Source organism: Eucalyptus grandis, chromosome 3 (assembly GCF_016545825.1).
Source record: "Eucalyptus grandis isolate ANBG69807.140 chromosome 3, ASM1654582v1, whole genome shotgun sequence".
NCBI lineage: Eukaryota > Viridiplantae > Streptophyta > Magnoliopsida > Myrtales > Myrtaceae > Eucalyptus > Eucalyptus grandis.
This window is the reverse complement of record NC_052614.1, coordinates 71,858,967-71,876,818: the sequence shown is the minus strand read 5'-3', so window position 1 is coordinate 71,876,818 and position 17,852 is coordinate 71,858,967. Positions and strand designations below refer to the sequence as shown.

General features: G+C 41.0%; 1 protein-coding gene and 2 long non-coding RNA genes across 3 annotated transcripts; all 3 read left to right on the top strand.

Annotated features, from left to right (window-relative positions):
* The first annotated feature begins 1,110 nt into the window (after positions 1–1,110).
* Positions 1,111–4,220, top strand: LOC120291516 (putative adenylate cyclase regulatory protein). The gene is made up of 4 exons (XM_039309009.1): positions 1,111–1,327; positions 1,391–2,730; positions 2,820–2,951; positions 3,922–4,220. Exons 1-2 carry the CDS (start codon positions 1,145–1,147, stop codon positions 2,669–2,671), a joined length of 1,464 nt encoding a protein of 487 aa, XP_039164943.1. The 5' UTR covers positions 1,111–1,144; the 3' UTR covers positions 2,672–2,730; positions 2,820–2,951; positions 3,922–4,220.
* On the top strand, positions 4,221–7,134 carry LOC108957584. The gene is made up of 5 exons (XR_005549598.1): positions 4,221–4,292; positions 4,442–4,501; positions 4,816–4,870; positions 5,567–6,053; positions 6,251–7,134. It is a non-coding gene; the product is annotated as an uncharacterized LOC108957584 (long non-coding RNA).
* Positions 7,135–17,470: 10,336 nt separating this feature from the next.
* On the top strand, positions 17,471–17,852 carry LOC104431394. Its single transcript, XR_005549603.1, has 3 exons — positions 17,471–17,551; positions 17,691–17,753; positions 17,827–17,852. It is a non-coding gene; the product is annotated as an uncharacterized LOC104431394 (long non-coding RNA).

Below are 17,852 nucleotides of genomic sequence, written 5' to 3'. Positions count from 1 at the left end.
TAAGTGGAGACTTTAACGAACTGTTTTCTGAATTAAGATGGTTTCGGTGGTCCTGCATTGAACCCAACATGTCTTCTTTGGCAATCAATTTACATCTACCTGAACTAGTGGTGCTAGAGTTGCCACGAAACAAGCTCACAGAGGATTGGAGCGGATGGAGTTCAATCATGGTAAGATGAAAAAATAAAAAAATCTCTGTGATCTTTGCTTTATATTGTCTTGTCCATTAAACTCCTTTTTTGACAGCTTATTCTCCTTTGTGCAGGAGGCAAAGAGACTAAAAGTTCTTGACCTTTCAGATAGCGAGGACTTAAAAGGTACTCCTAATCTTTCAGCTTTCACAAAGTTGGAGATTCTTATCTTGAGGAATTGTCAAAAACTGGAGAAAGTTTGCCTTTCTATTGGCAAAGTCAAGAGCCTCGTTTCCTTGGACTTGAGAGACTGTTACTCTATCAGAGAGCTACCGAAGGAAGTGGGTGAATTGCAAAATCTAAGAGAACTTCTTTTAGATCACACCGCTATTAGAGAGATTCCTTCGCCGATCAGTTCTCTGACGATGCTAAAGAAACTAAGTGCCTTGAAATATTGCTTGTTGGTTGGAATCCCTTCAATTGGGAAACTTACTTCTCTCCAACACCTCGACCTAGGTGGGTGTTGGTCATTGAGAGATATCCCTAACTTAGAGAATCTTTCTTCTCTCCAACATCTTAACCTCTCTCAATGTTGGTCATTGGAGAAACTCCCTGACTCAATTGAGAATCTTTCTTCTCTAGAATACCTTGACCTCTCTGATTATTTCGGTTGGCATCTTCATCGTCGAGGTTTTCGCTCAAGTCCTTTACAATTGGGAGTACTCACTACTTTCCAGGGGGACAGTTTTTGCAGAGAAGTTGATCTAAGCCGTAGCAAGTTTTTGAGAGAAATCCCTATTTCAATTGGGAACTTACAGAACTTACAATATATGGACATTAGTTATTCTGCGATTGAAGGGTTCCCCAGTGCTATTGGAAGGCTTGAAAAACTACGGAGGCTACTTTTGAAATCCCATGATGATGAGAGAGTGGCATCTATAGAAAAAATCTGTAAAAAATTTCCTTCGCTTTTCAACATGATTCGCACATTCGAATCTGAACTGCCAAATAGCATGCGGAAACATTCTCTTCTCAATATCCTTCGCGGATCCCATAATGAACTCCGATTGTTGCTAGGGCTTTCTTCCGGCTTAACATATATTCATGTCTATTACCCGATTTGCAGATTGCCCCAGCTTTCTTGCCTAAAAGAACTAGAAGAACTTCATCTTTATGGATGCAATGAACTTGAGTACATCCCGGAGCTTCCCCAAAGCCTCTTGAAACTTTGTGTTGACGGATGCAATGAACTTGAGTACATCCCGGAGCTTCCCCAAAGCCTCTTGAAACTTTGTGTTGACTCCTGTCCTAAGCTGATGTTGCCTGAGTTTGACGAGTTCAAGTACTTGGAAGAGTTGTCAATAAAACGCTACAATTCCATTGAAAGAATGGACCTCTCAAAATTGAATCGTCTGAAAGGATTGGACATTGAGGATTGCAATAATCTAGTTGAAATTCAGGGCCAAGGTAAATTAGAGTTCTTGGAGACAATAACTATATGTAGGTGCAAGTCCATTGGAAGGCTGATCCTTCCGGAATTACTGTGTTTGAAGCGACTACATGCTCTCTCTTGCAACAATCTAGTGGAAATTCGAGGTCTTGATGAGGCAGAGTTGTTAGAGGTGTTAGATATCTCTAGTTATCGGTCCATTGGAGAAATTCTTGACTCCCCAAGCTTGGTGACCCCAAATAAAAAGTTGGAAAAGATAGTTTTATCTGGCTTGTGTTTGAAGCAATTAAAGGTTCACTCTTGTGACAATCTAGTCGAAATACAAGGTCTTGATAAGGCAGAGTTGTCAGAGGAATTAGATATCTCTTGTTGTAAGTCCATTGAAAGAATTCCTGACTTATCAAGCTGCGTGACCCTGAAAAAGTTGGAAAAGGTAGTTTTATCTGGCTGCAGATCCGTCAAGAAGCTGATTCTTCCAGAATTGGTGTGTTTGAAGCAATTAAAGGTTGACTCTTGCTTCAATCTAATTGAAATACAAGGTCTTGATAAGGCAGAGTTGTTGAAGGAATTAGATATCTCTTCTTGTGAGTCCATTGAAAGATTACCTGATTTATCATGCTTTGCAACCCTGAAAGAGTTGAATATCAATCGTTGTCGCAATCTACGTGATGTTAAGAGCCTCGAGAGATTCTTGTCTTGCCGAAGCATATATATAGAGGAGTGCGATTCCCTAGAAAAATTACCGAACCTATCAAAACTTGAAAATTTAGAGCATTTTACATTGATAGGTTCATTTGTTACAGAGATTCCTGGGCTTGAGGAATCAGGATCTCTGAAACATTTAAGGATTATAGAATGCAAAGAAATTGAGACTTTGCCAGATTTGTCGGGATGTAAGAAGTTGCATGCTCTAATGATGCTATCCTGCGAGAAACTTACTCAGCTTCGGGGACTTGAAAAATTGGATTTAAGGTATTTGGAAATTTGTGAGTGTAACTCATTGGAAACGCAACCAAAATTACCTGAAACAAACGCGGGCTGTAGTTGTGATCCATGGTATGAAGATGTTGATTGCATTATTTTGCGATAATAATGAGGTGATAATTCTTAAGCTACAACAATAAGACGCGTCATGTTTCCTTAGTAGAGGTAAGCACGTACGCTAGCATTTTTTTTTTCCTGAGATACATAACCTACTTGTGATTACTATCTTTTTTTAACAAGGTCTTCCTTGACAGGGTTTCGTACTTTCCTGAATTCCAAGTCTTACATGGGGTAGTTGGTCGTGGAAGCTGACATGATGCTTCGGCCCAGATAAAATTGTAGATCCAAGTGTGATTCTTCGTACGTTAGAAGGCATGGGTCGTCCGGTAAGATTCTTCATCCCTTAACAATTAGCATGAGCGAACAGAGTAATAATTTTCTCAAGGATATATCATTTAAAAATTTTTGCTCAACATTAGGTATCGATTTGATCTGGATTTGCCTTAATATATATGCAATTGATTGCATTACGGCAATGTATTTTCGGCTATACTTTCATTGGCAACTTTTGCTGACAGATTGGCAGCTTGCGAGGCAACAAACGAAAATATCGACATAGGTAAACAAGAATTACTAGCGATTCACAGTTTCCTCCTGGTAAACCTAAGATGAAAATTTTCATAAAGAGGCTGATGACTTCTGCTACTCAATATTATAAACTGCGCCCAGATCCCCCCTCTCTCTCTCTCTCTCTCTCTCTCTCTCTCTCTCTCTCAAACTAGCATTTCCTTAAAAAAATCCTCGGCCATTTTGAACTCCTTTTGTGAGCAGTTTTCTGTGTCAAATTTGACTAATGGTAGATATCCGGTTTAGAACAAACACCTCTGGATTTTTCGTGATGATTGGAAAGCCTGTCAAGTTTCTTATTGTTCATTCAAGTTTGAATTCTGAATAAGGAAGAGAAACTGAGCTAAAATAAAAATCGAGGTTCAAGTTTTTCTGGTGGGTGATTTAGCAAAATGAAAATTAGTTTTGGCTAGCCTGTTTCATAAATATTTGTAGATAGGCTTTCCGTAACCAATTGCCGAAGTGTTGGTTTGAAAGATTAGCAAGCGAAGTAAATTGGTGCTGCTTTTGTGACAGCTCTGCCTGGTCTATTTAATGGTCAAGGCTTACTTTTGTACTTCAATTCAAATGACCTTTTGCATGATTGGAACAATTTTTTGCCTGTTGTCTTAAACTAGCTAGGCGTGGCATTTATGATTTTGCGTATTAGTTTGCATCCTGTTTGATCCTGTTGTTGTCGTAGAATCATTTCATTGCATGATTGATCTCGGTTTGGCTAACTTGGCTTAGGAAATTCAAATTCCATACCAGAGACCGATCAAAGTGAAGAAGAGAGATTTTGCCAAGGAATCATCAACAACAGCTGAGGGCTAGCTTTTGTGCCGACCTTGAAGAGGCTCACAGGCCAACTGGAGTGTCCCGAGGAAGTGTTTTATGCCTGTGAAGATTAAAGCACTTGATCTGGTCTCAAAGGCACATAACCGAGTGATTGAGAACAAATTTTTTTTCAATTGAACATGCTTTTGGTATGCTTATTAGGTTTTACTTAATCAAGTATTGAAGTGCTCAATTTTCTGCATGTTGCCCTGATGCAGAGTTCTTTGATGCAATTGTGTTCTAATGATATCATTCCTGAACTCAATCAGGCTCTGCTGATAAAGGTATGCACTGCCTGTCCTACCCTAACTAATGAGAGAGTAATTTGTCTGCCTATACTTAATTGAATGTGCTTCCTATATGCTTGTTAGGTTCTACCTCTCTGTTAATCAACCACATACCTACTGATATTCTGCGTGTTGACCTGACACAGGTGTCTGATACTGTATCGTTCTACTGATATCACTCTCAAACACAATGAGGCTCTGCAAAGGTTGGTATGCACTGCCAGATATACCATAACTGTGATAGAGTAACTTGTGCGCTTATACTATATCAGCTGTGGAATTTCACTGGAAAATCCATAAACTAGGATGCATGATGATAATATCCTCTTTTCTGTCAGTTTCTAATATCCTTTGCATGTTGTGATAAAGGTCTCTGATACAACGAGCTTAGATCTCATGTATGCGGTGTAGAATTTGTTAAGTTAAATGTAGTCTCCTAGCAAACAATCCCTTATTGCTGATTTTGCTTATTAGATATTGCAAAATAACCAAGTGACAAATGCATCTTTCTGTTTTGTAGTTTGGGCACTTCAACTTTTCAGCATCGGTTCTGTTGCCAAGCACAAACAAGGAAGGTGGTGCTATTTGCTTACTTCTCTTCACCTATGTTGTTTTCTTTTTCTTTGCTTGATATTGAAGTCTCCGTTGAGTGCTATCCCAATGCAAACTAATCAGAGACGCGTGTAATGTGTAGCAAAAACAATGTCCCCAGGTTTTGGTGTTGACACATGTATTTCATTGAAGAGGAAATTAATAGATCACCAGAATCTGGACCAGGTCAAAGTAATCTTGTTTATATTAATGGGCTCTCAAGTCTTTGCTTACAACTTTCAGCTAATTTTGGACGCTCCATACAAAATACATCTAAAAATAGAAAGAACTAACCAAGGATCAATGCAGTCACGCCAATATCTCTCGTTGAGATGATTGGAAAGTGTAACACAGTTTACTCTCAGCCATCTCGTGTACCTCATGCATCATCCTCTTTTCTTGACCATTTTTAACTAGTGCTCTGGTGGAGTTTAGTCATAAGTCTCATAAGGTTGAATTTGCTAGTGTTCGTAACTTTTGATGAATATGATAAGTGAACCTGAATTTATCGTACAATAAACAACCTGAAACTATCGTACATTCTTTTCCTGAATCTTTTACAAGGTTCATATAAAGCTACTAGAATAATTAATTATTTTCAAACTCTCATGGGACAACAGCTATTAGGAAAAGCCAATGAGTGTGAGACCCACTTACAAGGTTTATATTTGATGATGCAGAAACTTTTGCATGACTTGCCTCGAAGGACACAACCAAGACAAGGCAACAAAATCTCACCAAGGAATGATAAAGGCTGAAAGAATAAGAGGAAGAAGAACTTTGCGCCATCTTTTTTGTGATCAGTCTTTACAACTTTCTGGTTGTGTTTCGTAAGGCTGTTTGAAAGTCTTTGCTCATGAAATTCTGAACCCCGTGTTCACTTTCTGGCAAAGATCTTCAATTATTTTTATAGAAGCCATTGGTCATCATGGTCAAGGAAGAAGGAAATGAAGCGGAAGATGAAGAAGGTTTTATTTGTGCAATTTTGTTTATTTCCTAGTTAGTAATGCCATATGCCTCAACTGAGTTGACAACAAAATGTGCTGAAAATCTCAGAAAATCGAAAGAGAATGTATTCCAAGTTCGAACACAACAGAAGGATTGCAGCTACCCCTACTACCAGGACCTTATGTGGACTCGGCTGCCGCCTCCTCTGTGGTATAACTGGTATGATGATTGGTTCATGAAATAATTGATATAATGCCAAAGTGCTTATTTACAAGTCCCCTCTATTCATTCAGTAGTATAAGCTAGCACGAGTTCATTTTTTCATTCTCATATCAGCATTAGCATCACAGAGTTAGGTCTTCCAATTCCCAAGGAATTGAATGTTGTTTTTTGGTTCCTTTTTTTTTCCTTTGCAGAGTTTTGTACCGATAAACTGTCAACGCTCCTTGCGATAGCCTTCGATGATTGTGGTGTACACGATCCCATCTAGCGCCCAGCCTCTTTCTTCCAAATTCGTCAGCAATCGAACGGCTTTCCTATTGTTGCCGGTTCTGCACAATCCCCCACCATGACTCCGCATGTGGCTATATGTCCCCCGATTTATCTGGCAACCATTACATCTGCCAGGCTCATGGCTTCGGCAATTTAATCCTCTCCGACAAGGCCATTGATCGAAGTGTTACAGCTCACGGAAGTGGGTTCAAGTGCAAGTTCGACCATTTTACACAAAACTGAGAACCCGGGATCGAATCTTTTCAATTGGCAGAGGTAATTCATCAAAATGCTGCGAGTAAAAACATTGGGAGTCGTTCCTTTCGAATCCATCCGCTCGATCATGTCAATGGTGACATTCGAGCGAAACAGGGAGGTGAAGGCAAATGGTTCATCCGAATCGTCCTCTTCAAGTAGAACAAAGAATCGGCAGCTTCCACCAATGCACCATTTTTGCATTTGTTCGCCAGAAAGGCCACAGTTCGGATCATGCTTTGAAGATCGGCGCCGTTCTGACAATTCTGGAGTACAATATTATTTTGTTTCCTTCCCTTCCACCGATAAAAGGAGAAGACGTCTGGAGCTCGAGATGCAGCAAAAGGAAAGAGCTCAAGAGAGAGCGAAAAGAAAGAGCTCGAGAGAGTGTGAGAGTCGAGAGAGCTCAGAGAGGCTTTGTGCTGAGTCGAGTCCATTGAGTTGTTTTGTTAAACACCGTGGGTATCGGGTATAAGGGGCTGAGAAACACTTGAGTGCATGTGTGATTGTAATTCTGTAATTCTCCGATTTATAGTGGATATATTTGCTGACTCTCCCCGTGGACGTTGGTTCCGATATTCAGACCGAATCACGTAAATTTTTAATGTCCTTATTTTTCTTGTTCCGCGTTTTATTTCGATCGATTTCTATAACTCCCGTCATAATTGCAAAATTACGATCCGCTTCTATTGCGACGCGATTACAACAGAGAGGATGATTGTTGGGCAGTCCAATCACTGAAAACTTTAGATGTCTGATAATAACATAGTTTTCAGTTCAATCATCGGAAATTATTTTGATTGTCAAACTGAACATTTCTAGAAATACTCTAATCGATTCATTCTCATCAGTTTCGCATTTTGCAGTTTGATAAGATGTTTGTCCCGAACACGTGCTTGAATCTGCAAGGCAGTTGAAGAGAGGTCAGTATGCATAATCAGAATGGATCGATATCTCACACGACGACGACGACTAATACTAGTGGAGTCAAAGTATGGCCTGTCGAAATAAACGTATCTAGCCTTATTACGATCAGCCAAAAAAATGAGAAAATAATACGAACGTTGCTACTCTTGTCGTTGTGTGCACAGAACGTATTACATTATATCAATTTAACATTTTGTTTCTGGTCTATTCGATATTATTCCATTCTACTTTCTTTCCAATACCTCTCAAGGAAAATCCCGAATTGGATTCATAAATTGATGGGTTAGTGTGAGCTTATTCATGCAGTTATGCACTCTTCCAATAAGAATCCATGTTTTGAAAGATCCTAGCCTTGAGGCAGGCATCCTGTCTCATATATTGCAAAATGACGTCACCGGAAAAAATTTTATATGTATTTTTGGGCTGGATGGTTTACATGTGAAGTACATAACTTCATGAAAGAGCATTATATTTCGTTCTTTTCTCCGATGGCGTAGGTCTGCTTATTCAGTGCATAAGCTCTAAACATGTAAAGACCGTGTTAATTCACCTAGTTGAAGTGAGTTGAGGTGAGTAAGAGATGGCTCAGACACCAATTGGCTGCTATATTAGAAAAAAAAAATGCTAATGGATTAAGAAAAATTGTACGCTGTAAATCTGGACTGCGAAATCCATTGTTTGTCTTTGATAATGTGGTTTTGCAAAAATCGATTCCATAACATGCGCTTAATCCACATGCGCAAGTTCCTTGTGAATCACAAAACCAATTGCATGAGTAGTGTCAGGAAAAAAATCATGAGTTATGACATTTGAATGAACGAAAATGAAAACATTCTTTTTCCCCACCTTCAAATTGTCCCCATTTTCCCAGAGAGTATAGTTTACAATTCGTTTCTCATCTTAAGGATAACAATCGTGCATGATAGCAATCGTGCATGATAGCGCAAAACAGACGTAGAATTTTAACCAATAACTCCTTCTTTTATGCTTATCTTATCATCATGTTGTTCAATTGAGTAAAACACGCGACTAATTAGCGATTCCACAGTATGAGGACATGGAAAGACAATAATTTACAATTTAACTAGACATGAAACCGAACGTCACACGGAAATAAATTATAAAAAGAGAAAACTAATAATTATCAATAAGGGAATAAGTATTGTAAATGATTCTTTTATTCATTTGCTCCCTAACATAAAGGACCATTTCATGAAAGAACATGAGTTGTCAAGTGTAATTAATGACAATAAAAGGCAAGCCTTTGAGGTGAAGAGACCATGACAAACGGTCCATAATGAAATGTAAATATATGCCTAGGTGGAGCTTTTTTGGTGGAGAATACAATAAATCCGAGTTTTGCAATATGAATAACACTTCTCTAGTTATCTTAAATCTTATGCGTCATTATGGGAAGTGATGCTTTAGCAATACTCTGTTATTACATGTTTATATAGAATGAGACCATATAGAATTTGTAATACCCTGTAACTTAAGGATTCCGCATGAACGTTTTCATGGTACATCGATTTTTTTTTTCTTCTAGGTTTTGCCGGATGGGGGAGTCCAGGTAAAAACTAGTTGTGCCATTTATGAGTCTTACCTAGATCATAAGACAAACTTCAATTGATGCAAAAACAACCCTTCACATCATTAAGTGGAAAGTATACAATAATAGGTGCAAGATAGACCAAGCTAGCTAATTGCCGATATATCTCATAACAAATTAGCAGATATTTCAATGGAAAATGCATCTAAAAGTGTAAGAACTCAGAGAAAATCTCATGGATCGATGTAGCAGCATAATAGTTGATTTTTTTGGATAGATTTACTTGCCAAAACTTGTCGGAAAAAGAAATCCTACCCACATATGGAAGGTGCATATCGACAGTTTTTTCGTTCGACTTATATATATATATTCAGAGAGTGCATGCATCTTCCAATTTTTTATTTTTTTTTTGTACATCCATGTACTAGAGATTCTGCATTGGCAGATAGAAGAAGCGTTGTGCAGTAATTTCAAATTAGGGAAAAGACCATAAAAAAATCACAAACTTTATCTAAAGTGGCAAATTTACCTCAATTTTTTTGTTTGTGACATGAAAAATCTCAAACTTTGCAAACTATGATACATTTACCCCATCAATGGTATTTTCGTTTTTTTTTCCTATTTTTTTCTTCTTCTTCTCTCCCTCCGCGGAGGGAAGCCCGTGTCCAGTGAGGGCTGCCCTCGCCGACATCGGGGGAGGGTCGCTCTTGTCAAACTTGGGCGAGGGGTGCCCTCGCTGGCACCGAGCGAGGGCCGTCCTCACCCAACGCAGGCGAGGGCGGCCCTCATCAACCCTAGCTAGCCTAGGCGAGGGCGACCCTCACCCAACGCTAGCGAGGGCAGCCCTCGCCGAATGCTGGCTTCCCTCCGCCATGGCCAGCAGAGGGAAGAGAGGAGAAGATTAAAAAGTAAAAAAACCAAAATGTTCTCTAGTCTAGGGTAAATATGTTATAAGGATAGAAGTTCAGAGTTTTTTGTGTCATAAAAAAAAGTTTAAGATAAATATATCACGGTTGGCAAATTTCGGGTTTTTCATGTCACAAAAAAAAGTTTGAGATAAATGTGTTAGTTTGAGTAAAGTTTGGGGTTTTTGGTAGTTTTTTTCCTTTAAATTATTGGGTCAAGTTATGAATCCAACAGTCCATCCTCGAGGATGGTATAGAATAGGTCTTGGATGAAGATACTAATCAACATCCTTTTGTTCCTATACGTATTTTCTATTGGTTACTTTTTAAGTCAATGACAGTTGCTACTACATTGAGCATTTCCAGATATGCAAAGATTAGTGAAAATGATTAATGTACGTTGTTGGGTCTTGTTTGGTTTAATTAATAAGAAACTAATAAGTGAATTCTCGTTCCTTGAAATTACATTTCATTATTTTTCTTTTCTTAATTATATGTGGAATTTCATTTGATCGGTTGGCGGGTAATCGTTGTTGCCCACTAACTCATGCTGTTACCACAAACGCACCACCATGGCACCACCCACCCACCCACCCCCCAATCCGCCGCCTCCTTGCCACCTCAAATGCACACCACCACCGCGAGGATTCCGTTAGCTCAACTACAGTACCAACCGCCCACTGCCACCGGCCACCACCAAATCACCCATTGCGCCCATGCTCCACCGCCACGAGCCACGCTGCAGCCACCATCAAAGCACCACGACCACCGCCAACAATATTCCGATATCACTTCCCCGCCTTCTCTACCGATTCTTCCCCCTGCCACTCGCCCACCGAGTCAGCCCCTCCTCCCACCTCCCCGACCCCCTCCCCTCCGCCGAGATTCTCCGATCACGACCACTGCCGTCCACTGCTATCTCCACCCCCCACCCCCCCAATGCTTACAACTTTCAGCTAATTTTAGACTCCTCATAACAAACAGATCCACAATAAAGACAGAACTAACGAAGGATCAATGCAGCCGCGCCCATATCTTTTGTCGAGATGATTGGAGAGCGTAACACAATTTAGTCTCGACCATCTCGTGTAACACATCCATCACCCTCATACTCTGACCATCTTTAACAAGTCTCACAAGGTTGAATTTGCTAGTGTTCATAACTTTTGATGAAATACCTGAAGTTATCATACAATCTTTTCGTGCATCTATCACAAAGTACATTTGTAACTAGAAGAATTATTAATTATTTTCAAAATCTCATGTGACGACAGCTAATTGGAAAAGCCAATGAGTATGAGGCCCAAATACAAGGTTTATAAGTGATGATGCGGTTCAAACTATAAGAGACACACACCTCCAGGTCGTCCAGAACTTCTGCATGACTTGCCTCAAAGGACACAACCAAGACAAGGCAGCAAAATCTCGCCAAGCAATGATAAAAGCTGAAAGAGGAAGAAGAAGAAGCATTCTGTGCCATCATTTTGTCGCCAGTTTTTACAACTTTCTGGTCGCGTTTAATAAAGTTGTTCACGAGTCTTTGCTCATGTGATTTTACAGTCCATTCTCACTTTCTGGCCAAACAGCACCTTTTACTGTAGGTCTTTAATTATTTTTATAGACTCACATTGGTGATGACAACGGAAGAAGGAAATAAAGTGGAAGATGAAGAAGGTGGTATTTGCGCCATTTTCCTCATTTCCTAGTTAGTAACGCAATCTGCCATTTGCCTGAATTGAGTTGACAACGATGTACTGAAAATCTCAGAAAATGAAAGAGCATGTCTTCAAAGTTTGAACGTCACAAATGGAAAGGTGAGGATTGTAGCTAATGCTGCTACTGGGGACTTGTGAACTGCAGTGTCGCCTCCTCTGCGGTATGATGACTTGTTCCTCAAATATTTGATTGATGCCAAAGTATTTGAAGACACAGCGAGCTGTCAATATTGCTAATTTCCAAGTCCACTCTATTTAGTCAATGCACAAAGTTCATTTTTCTCACTCTCATATCAGCAGCATCACAAAGTCTTCTTTTCCAATTCCCAGGGAAACGAAATTTCTTGTATTTTTCTTTTTTCTTTTTTACTTTCCAGGGTTTATACCAATAAATTGTCGAATCTCTTTTTGCTTTGTCAAAATGTCACAGTCAGCATTAAAACTGAATTGCATTTTAAACTTATTATTGATAAGAAAATTTGACAGTAGATTCACTTATAACGTCTCAGCTAGAAATGTCCATCAGTTTTCCGACTCAGCTGATTGAGAGGGATGACAGAGTTCTCATTGCTCAAGTTCTACCTAGATGTCTGTTATGGCACTGAAATTGAAGCGTAGCTGGAGATTATTTCTTCAGTGCCAGAGCTGTCATTGTGTGTCAGCAATATATCGAACTGTCTAGATTCCATGCTGATTGGATGATACAACTGTGTTGTCAACATGGAGTAGTTTGGTGGCACTTCGCAGCTTGATCTAGGGCTATTCAACTTGGTGCCATTCAATGGATTTCCACTAATTTATGTAATTCTTGAACGTATATTTCCATGGAAGGTTCTTCCGTGCTTTTCCTCATAAATGCTGAGGAAAATCAATGCCATACATAGCAAATACATTGCCTCAGTCCCTTCTTTATATGAGCTATTAGATTGGCTGTTCTAGTTATGGTTGATTAGTTTTTGACGCAGCTATTCACAGTGACGCAGTTCATGGAGGTTGTAATTGTTGTTGTCATATGGTGAGGACTGCAGGAGACTGTCGAACTACCCATCTGGTCCCTGATTTGCTGAATCATTATTACAATCTTCCAGCTGACAGGATAATTGGGCATCCTAGCAAATTGTCAGCTGATCATTTAAGCACATGTCAAGATTTTTGCAATTTTAGCAAAATAATTTCAGACAGCACTAGTGCTTCGAGAAATCTTGTTGACATTGGAGAGTTTCTCAAACCTCTTGTTAGAGATGCTAAATTCATTTTTCAATGACATGCTTGGCATCAGTACGTAGAAATTCATCTGCACTACATTTAATATGAGACTGGTAAAAATTCTGTTTCTTGAGAGTATTAGAAAAAACAGGGGGAAGTAGAGTAGAGTGGGACCATAACAAATGTTGATTGAAAGAAAAATCTAGTGCAATTCCAGACAAACGTCATTAGTCGAGAATGCAGTTCCAAAATACCAGCCAAAACCGGCATTTCATACGTGCAAGTTGCCCTAAAAATGTCACCTTCAAATCATTGCCTAATCAATCCAATGGTCTTTTGCAGCTGGCAGCCTCTCTATAAAATTACTTTGCAGGTGGTGACATCAAGCCTGCGACCTGCACCCTGGAGCCTCCTTCTGTCATTGCATTTGATCAGATGAAGCCTGCAGCCTCTTTCTGTTAAATTCATCAGAAATCTGACGGCCTTTGCGGTGTTGCATGGCCCCACAGCCATGACTCACATTGGCTATATATCCTTTGGCAAACATTTCATCCACCAAACTCATGGCGCGGCTCGTGCAATTTAACCTTTTCCTTAAAACCCATTGATCAAAGGGGAAAGCTCACAACATCTGGTTCGAGTCCAAGCTTGAAGACTACTCAAAACAGAGAACCCAAGATGAGATATTTTCAAGTGGCAAGAGGCAATTTATCATAATCTTGAGATTAAGGGCGTGTGCGTCATTGCAGCAACCTCTGAAAGTTAAAACATACTAAATTCTACGGCAAGTTTACAGAAAACATTGAAAAGACAGTTAAAGGAAAGAGCCGTGCTCAATCTATTACTAGGATTAATAGCCCAAACAGACGTTAAAAAAGATCTCATTGTAGCTTGGCAGATTCATTTTTCATACTCTTATACCATCAGCATCATAAAGATTCTTTGCTGGTCTTCCGATTCCAACGGAAATGAAGAGATATTAGGCAGGCATGCCTTAATTCCCTCATGGACTGCCTAAATTTTCTAATTGCATGTACCTTTTTATCTTCTGCAAGTTGGAAAATGCTAAATCTATAGCAAGCTTCTAGTGAAACACAGCTAAGGATACGAACCATGATCAATCCACTACAAAGATTAATAGCCTGAAGGTTCAATGAGAAGACAGATGTAAGAAAGAGCTCTTGTTGTAGCTCGGTGGAGTTCTGAAGATGGTGATGAACCTACGTGAGTTTCATTGGCAGGAGACTCATAGATGACACAATGTGGACCGGTCATGTTTGTGTTAGTGTTCTCTCAAGTCCATGCATACAACTTTCAGCTAATTTTAGAGTCTTCATACCCAATATAGCCAAAACAGACAGAACCATGGATCAATGCAGCCGCTCCAATCCTCTCTCATCGAGATAAGATCTCTCTACCATCATATCGTGCAACCAATGCATCGCCCTCAATTTCTGACCATTTTTAACAAGTGCTCGGGTGGAGAGTGTCCCTTCTCTTTCATTTCCTGAAGCAGCTCATAGGCATCACTCATTCGGTTGGCTTTACATAGCCCTGCAATTATAGCACCAAATAACAAAGCATCATGTTGCGAACCTTTCTCAGGCAAAGCACTGAAGAGTTCTATAGCATCTTCAAGTTTCCCTGCCTCACAAGCCGCTAATAAGGGTGTCATAGCTGATGATATGGACATTTCCATCTTCCACTTGTCTATACAAAGCAATTGGCTAATGAACCTGGTGACATTACAAAGATCATCTAACATTGTTGATTGTTGTTGATTTAAATGATCGCAACTAGCTAGAATTTTGTAAAACAAATGCGCAACCCAAGGCAGTTCAATGAAGAAAAAGCCACCCCCGAGATAGTTATAGGTAGCAACATCAGGGACTGATCCATTCTCTAACATTCATGAATCAATGTTAGACTGGTTGTGGGAGAAAGCGAGCAGTTTTGTGCAATCATCAAATGAAATGTAGCGGGTGCATCATCCATCTAATTTTAATAACAGTAACCACCAAGTAATGAATTATATGCAACTAGGTCAGCGTAAATCCTCCTCAGATCATCAGATCAAAGATGCACTTTGCCTTGGTAGCCCTGCCCACCCCACTTTGCAAAGTGCTTCCACAATGATACTGATGGTTCGAACATCTGCCATCGTTCCTCTTTGCAGCATCCCAGTTAACGCAACTGAAGCCTCTTCCCAGTGGCCACCACAGCATAGGCCTTGGATTAAGGAGTTACAAGTGAAAACATGTGGCCAGATTCCATGCTCATCAGCTTGTCCAACAAAACCTTTGCTTCTTTCCATTAACCTATGCAAGTTGAGCAAGGGATGGCATTTGGGCATCAGGCATAGTATTATAGAACTTCAAAGCCTCTGTCCCGGTGCCTCCTATGATCGTGGTATACATGATCACATCTAGCTCCCAGCCTCTGTCTTCCAAATTCTTTGGCAATCGAACGGTTTTCCTAGCCTTGCCGGTTATGCACAATCTGTCACTATGGCTCCACACGTGGTCATATCTACCTTGATTCATCTGACCAGCATTTCATCCGCCAAGCTCGTGGCTCCGGCAATTTTACCATCCTCAACAAGCCCGTTGATCAAAGTGTTAAAGGTCACACTTGTGGGTTCTAGTGCAAGCTCGTCCATTTAAATTGGCGAAGGCAACTCATCAAAATGCTGCGAGTAAAAACGACGGGAGCCATTCCCTTCGAATCCGTAATGCTCCGTCTTGGCCACAACCCCCAGGAGTTGGGTGGAAACATGGAGGTGAAGGCAAAGGGTTCATCCGAACTAGGGGTGAGCGTGGTTCCGGGTAGAACCAGGAACCGAAACCGAACCGGAGGAGGTTCCGGTTCGGTTCCCGGTTCTAAGGGGACCGGTTCCTGTTCCCTGGTTCTATTTTCCAGAACCGGCGGTTCCGGTTATGGGAACCGGAACCCGAGGAACCGGAACCGCAAAGTTAAAAAATAAAAAAACCCTAATCCCTTTCGCTCGAATTTCCCTCCCCCGCCCCCGCCCCCGCCCCTTCAATTTTCCCCCTTTCCCTTTCTTTTTCTCTCTCTCTCTTTTCTCCCCTTTTTCCTCCTCACATCACTTTCTGCCCCCACTTTTTTCTTTTCCCCTCTCTCTCTCTCTCCTCTTTCCTCTCAGCCGAACCCTCCCACCTCTTCTTCTTCTTCCTTCCTCTCGCCGGTTGCTGCTTCACCCACCACCACACCGCCGCCCCACGCCCTACTCACCACCACCTCTTGGCCACCGAACCCCACCACCCACCGCTCGTCCGACAAGTCGTCTCACCATTTAGCCCGACGAGCTGTCTTGCCGTCCGCACCGCCGTGAGGCACCGCCGCCGTCCCCAAGCCACCGTCACCACCTCTTGCTGCCGCTTGCTCAGCCGTCCAGGCCGTTGTTGCTCCGAACCGTCACCACCTCCGCCCGAACCTTAACCTGTTAGGTGAAGCCCCAAATTAATTTACCCTAGTCTCGGCCTCCCACTTTCACTTCGCACTTCCTCTCTCGTCTCTGCCCGACGTTGCTCACTATGCTCCGTGCTCGCCCTCGACGAGTTCCTCGACGAATCTCCACACCTGAGTCGGGCCTCAAGTCCCTCAACGAGTTCCTCTCCCAAGCAAGACCTACATCTCCCGGGTAAAGCTCGTCTACAAGAAGCCGGCGAAAAAGACGACCGCATCCCCATCTCTTCGTCGGCTCGAGGACCTCGCGTGGAACCATGTATCATCCCACCGGAGGCAGCGTTCGCGGTGGGAAAGACCGTAAGCTCTCTCTCTCTCGCATCGTTCTTTTAAGCTCTTGAGCATTTGTGTTGTATTCTCTTTGCTCGATTCGTCACTCTTCATGACGGACTTGTATTGCTGGGTTGGGAAGGATATATAATGATAATTTTGAGAATGCGATTGTGGGGTAGAAGTTGATTTTCCATGTGGAAACAATTCTAGGTTAGCTTCAGTTTCGTGCATTTTGGTTTTGGCATTTGACCGAGACATAAGAAAAGAGTGAATGGGGTCCCCGATGCTTGATATTGGTTAAAACATGAAAACCTATGGTAAATTCGAACTTTAATCTTTTTAGCTTCGTCGCATGGAGTGCCACCGACTAGGTGTTGACAAAGTTACTTTGAAGGACAAACTTTTAGTGTTTTGCTAATTACTTCGAGCTTATCATTTTCTTCTAAATTTGGTTAGCAGAGCTCTGACTTTGTGGCAAAAGCCGTTGATGTGGCTGCTGAAGAATTAATAGCACTGGCAACACCTGGACAAGGTTCATGCTGCATCTGTTTATTTTCTTCAATGTGCCATTCTTGTTATTTTGTTTCTAGTGTGCCCTGACACTAATTGAAATTTTTTCTTTTTGGCAGTTACTCAAGTGCAACTTAATCGCGCTAAAGAGTCTACAAAGTCTGCAGTCCTGATGAATTTGGAATCTAGAGTATGGTTCAAACTCCATCTCGAAAAGCATGTATGTGAGGAAGAGCCAAAGGATTTCATGATCTGGAACAGACTGGACTTATCGGTTTCAAGTGAAGGATCGATTGGAGCGTAGCAACTATGATTCTCGAACCTATGCTGCGTTCATGCGGTATAACAATTAGCAATAGCTTTACTCAAGTTGAAGGCCGTGTTCTACCGGCTCCTAAGGTGCCATTGCTAGTTTCCCTTTTGCATTTTGTTTGCTGGATAAAAAAAGAAAAAGAAAAAAAAAGAAATTCTGTTTGTTTGCAATGGACTGTTAGACAATCATTTGCAATAACATAAACTTCTGTGGCTTCCTTCCCAGCTAAACGTGGGCAATGGAGAGGATTTCTTCCCCTGCAATGGACGGTGGAGCTTTCAAAATAAGGTTATTTGAATTATCTGCCACCAATTATTGTGTTCAATAAGTCTGTTTATGCTATCTTTTCACTCTTCCGCAGAAATTTGTTGAGCCAGCTAAGATACG

Bases quoted from the DNA above. Each gene is read 5' to 3' on its own strand.
- LOC120291516 (XM_039309009.1), top strand. From the start codon at position 1,145: ATGCGGAAACATTCTCTTCTCAATATCCTTCGCGGATCCCATAATGAA. The intron at 1,328-1,390 runs ATCCCGGAGCTT...GAACTTGAGTAC, and splicing joins GATGCAATGAACTTGAGTAC to ATCCCGGAGCTTCCCCAAAG.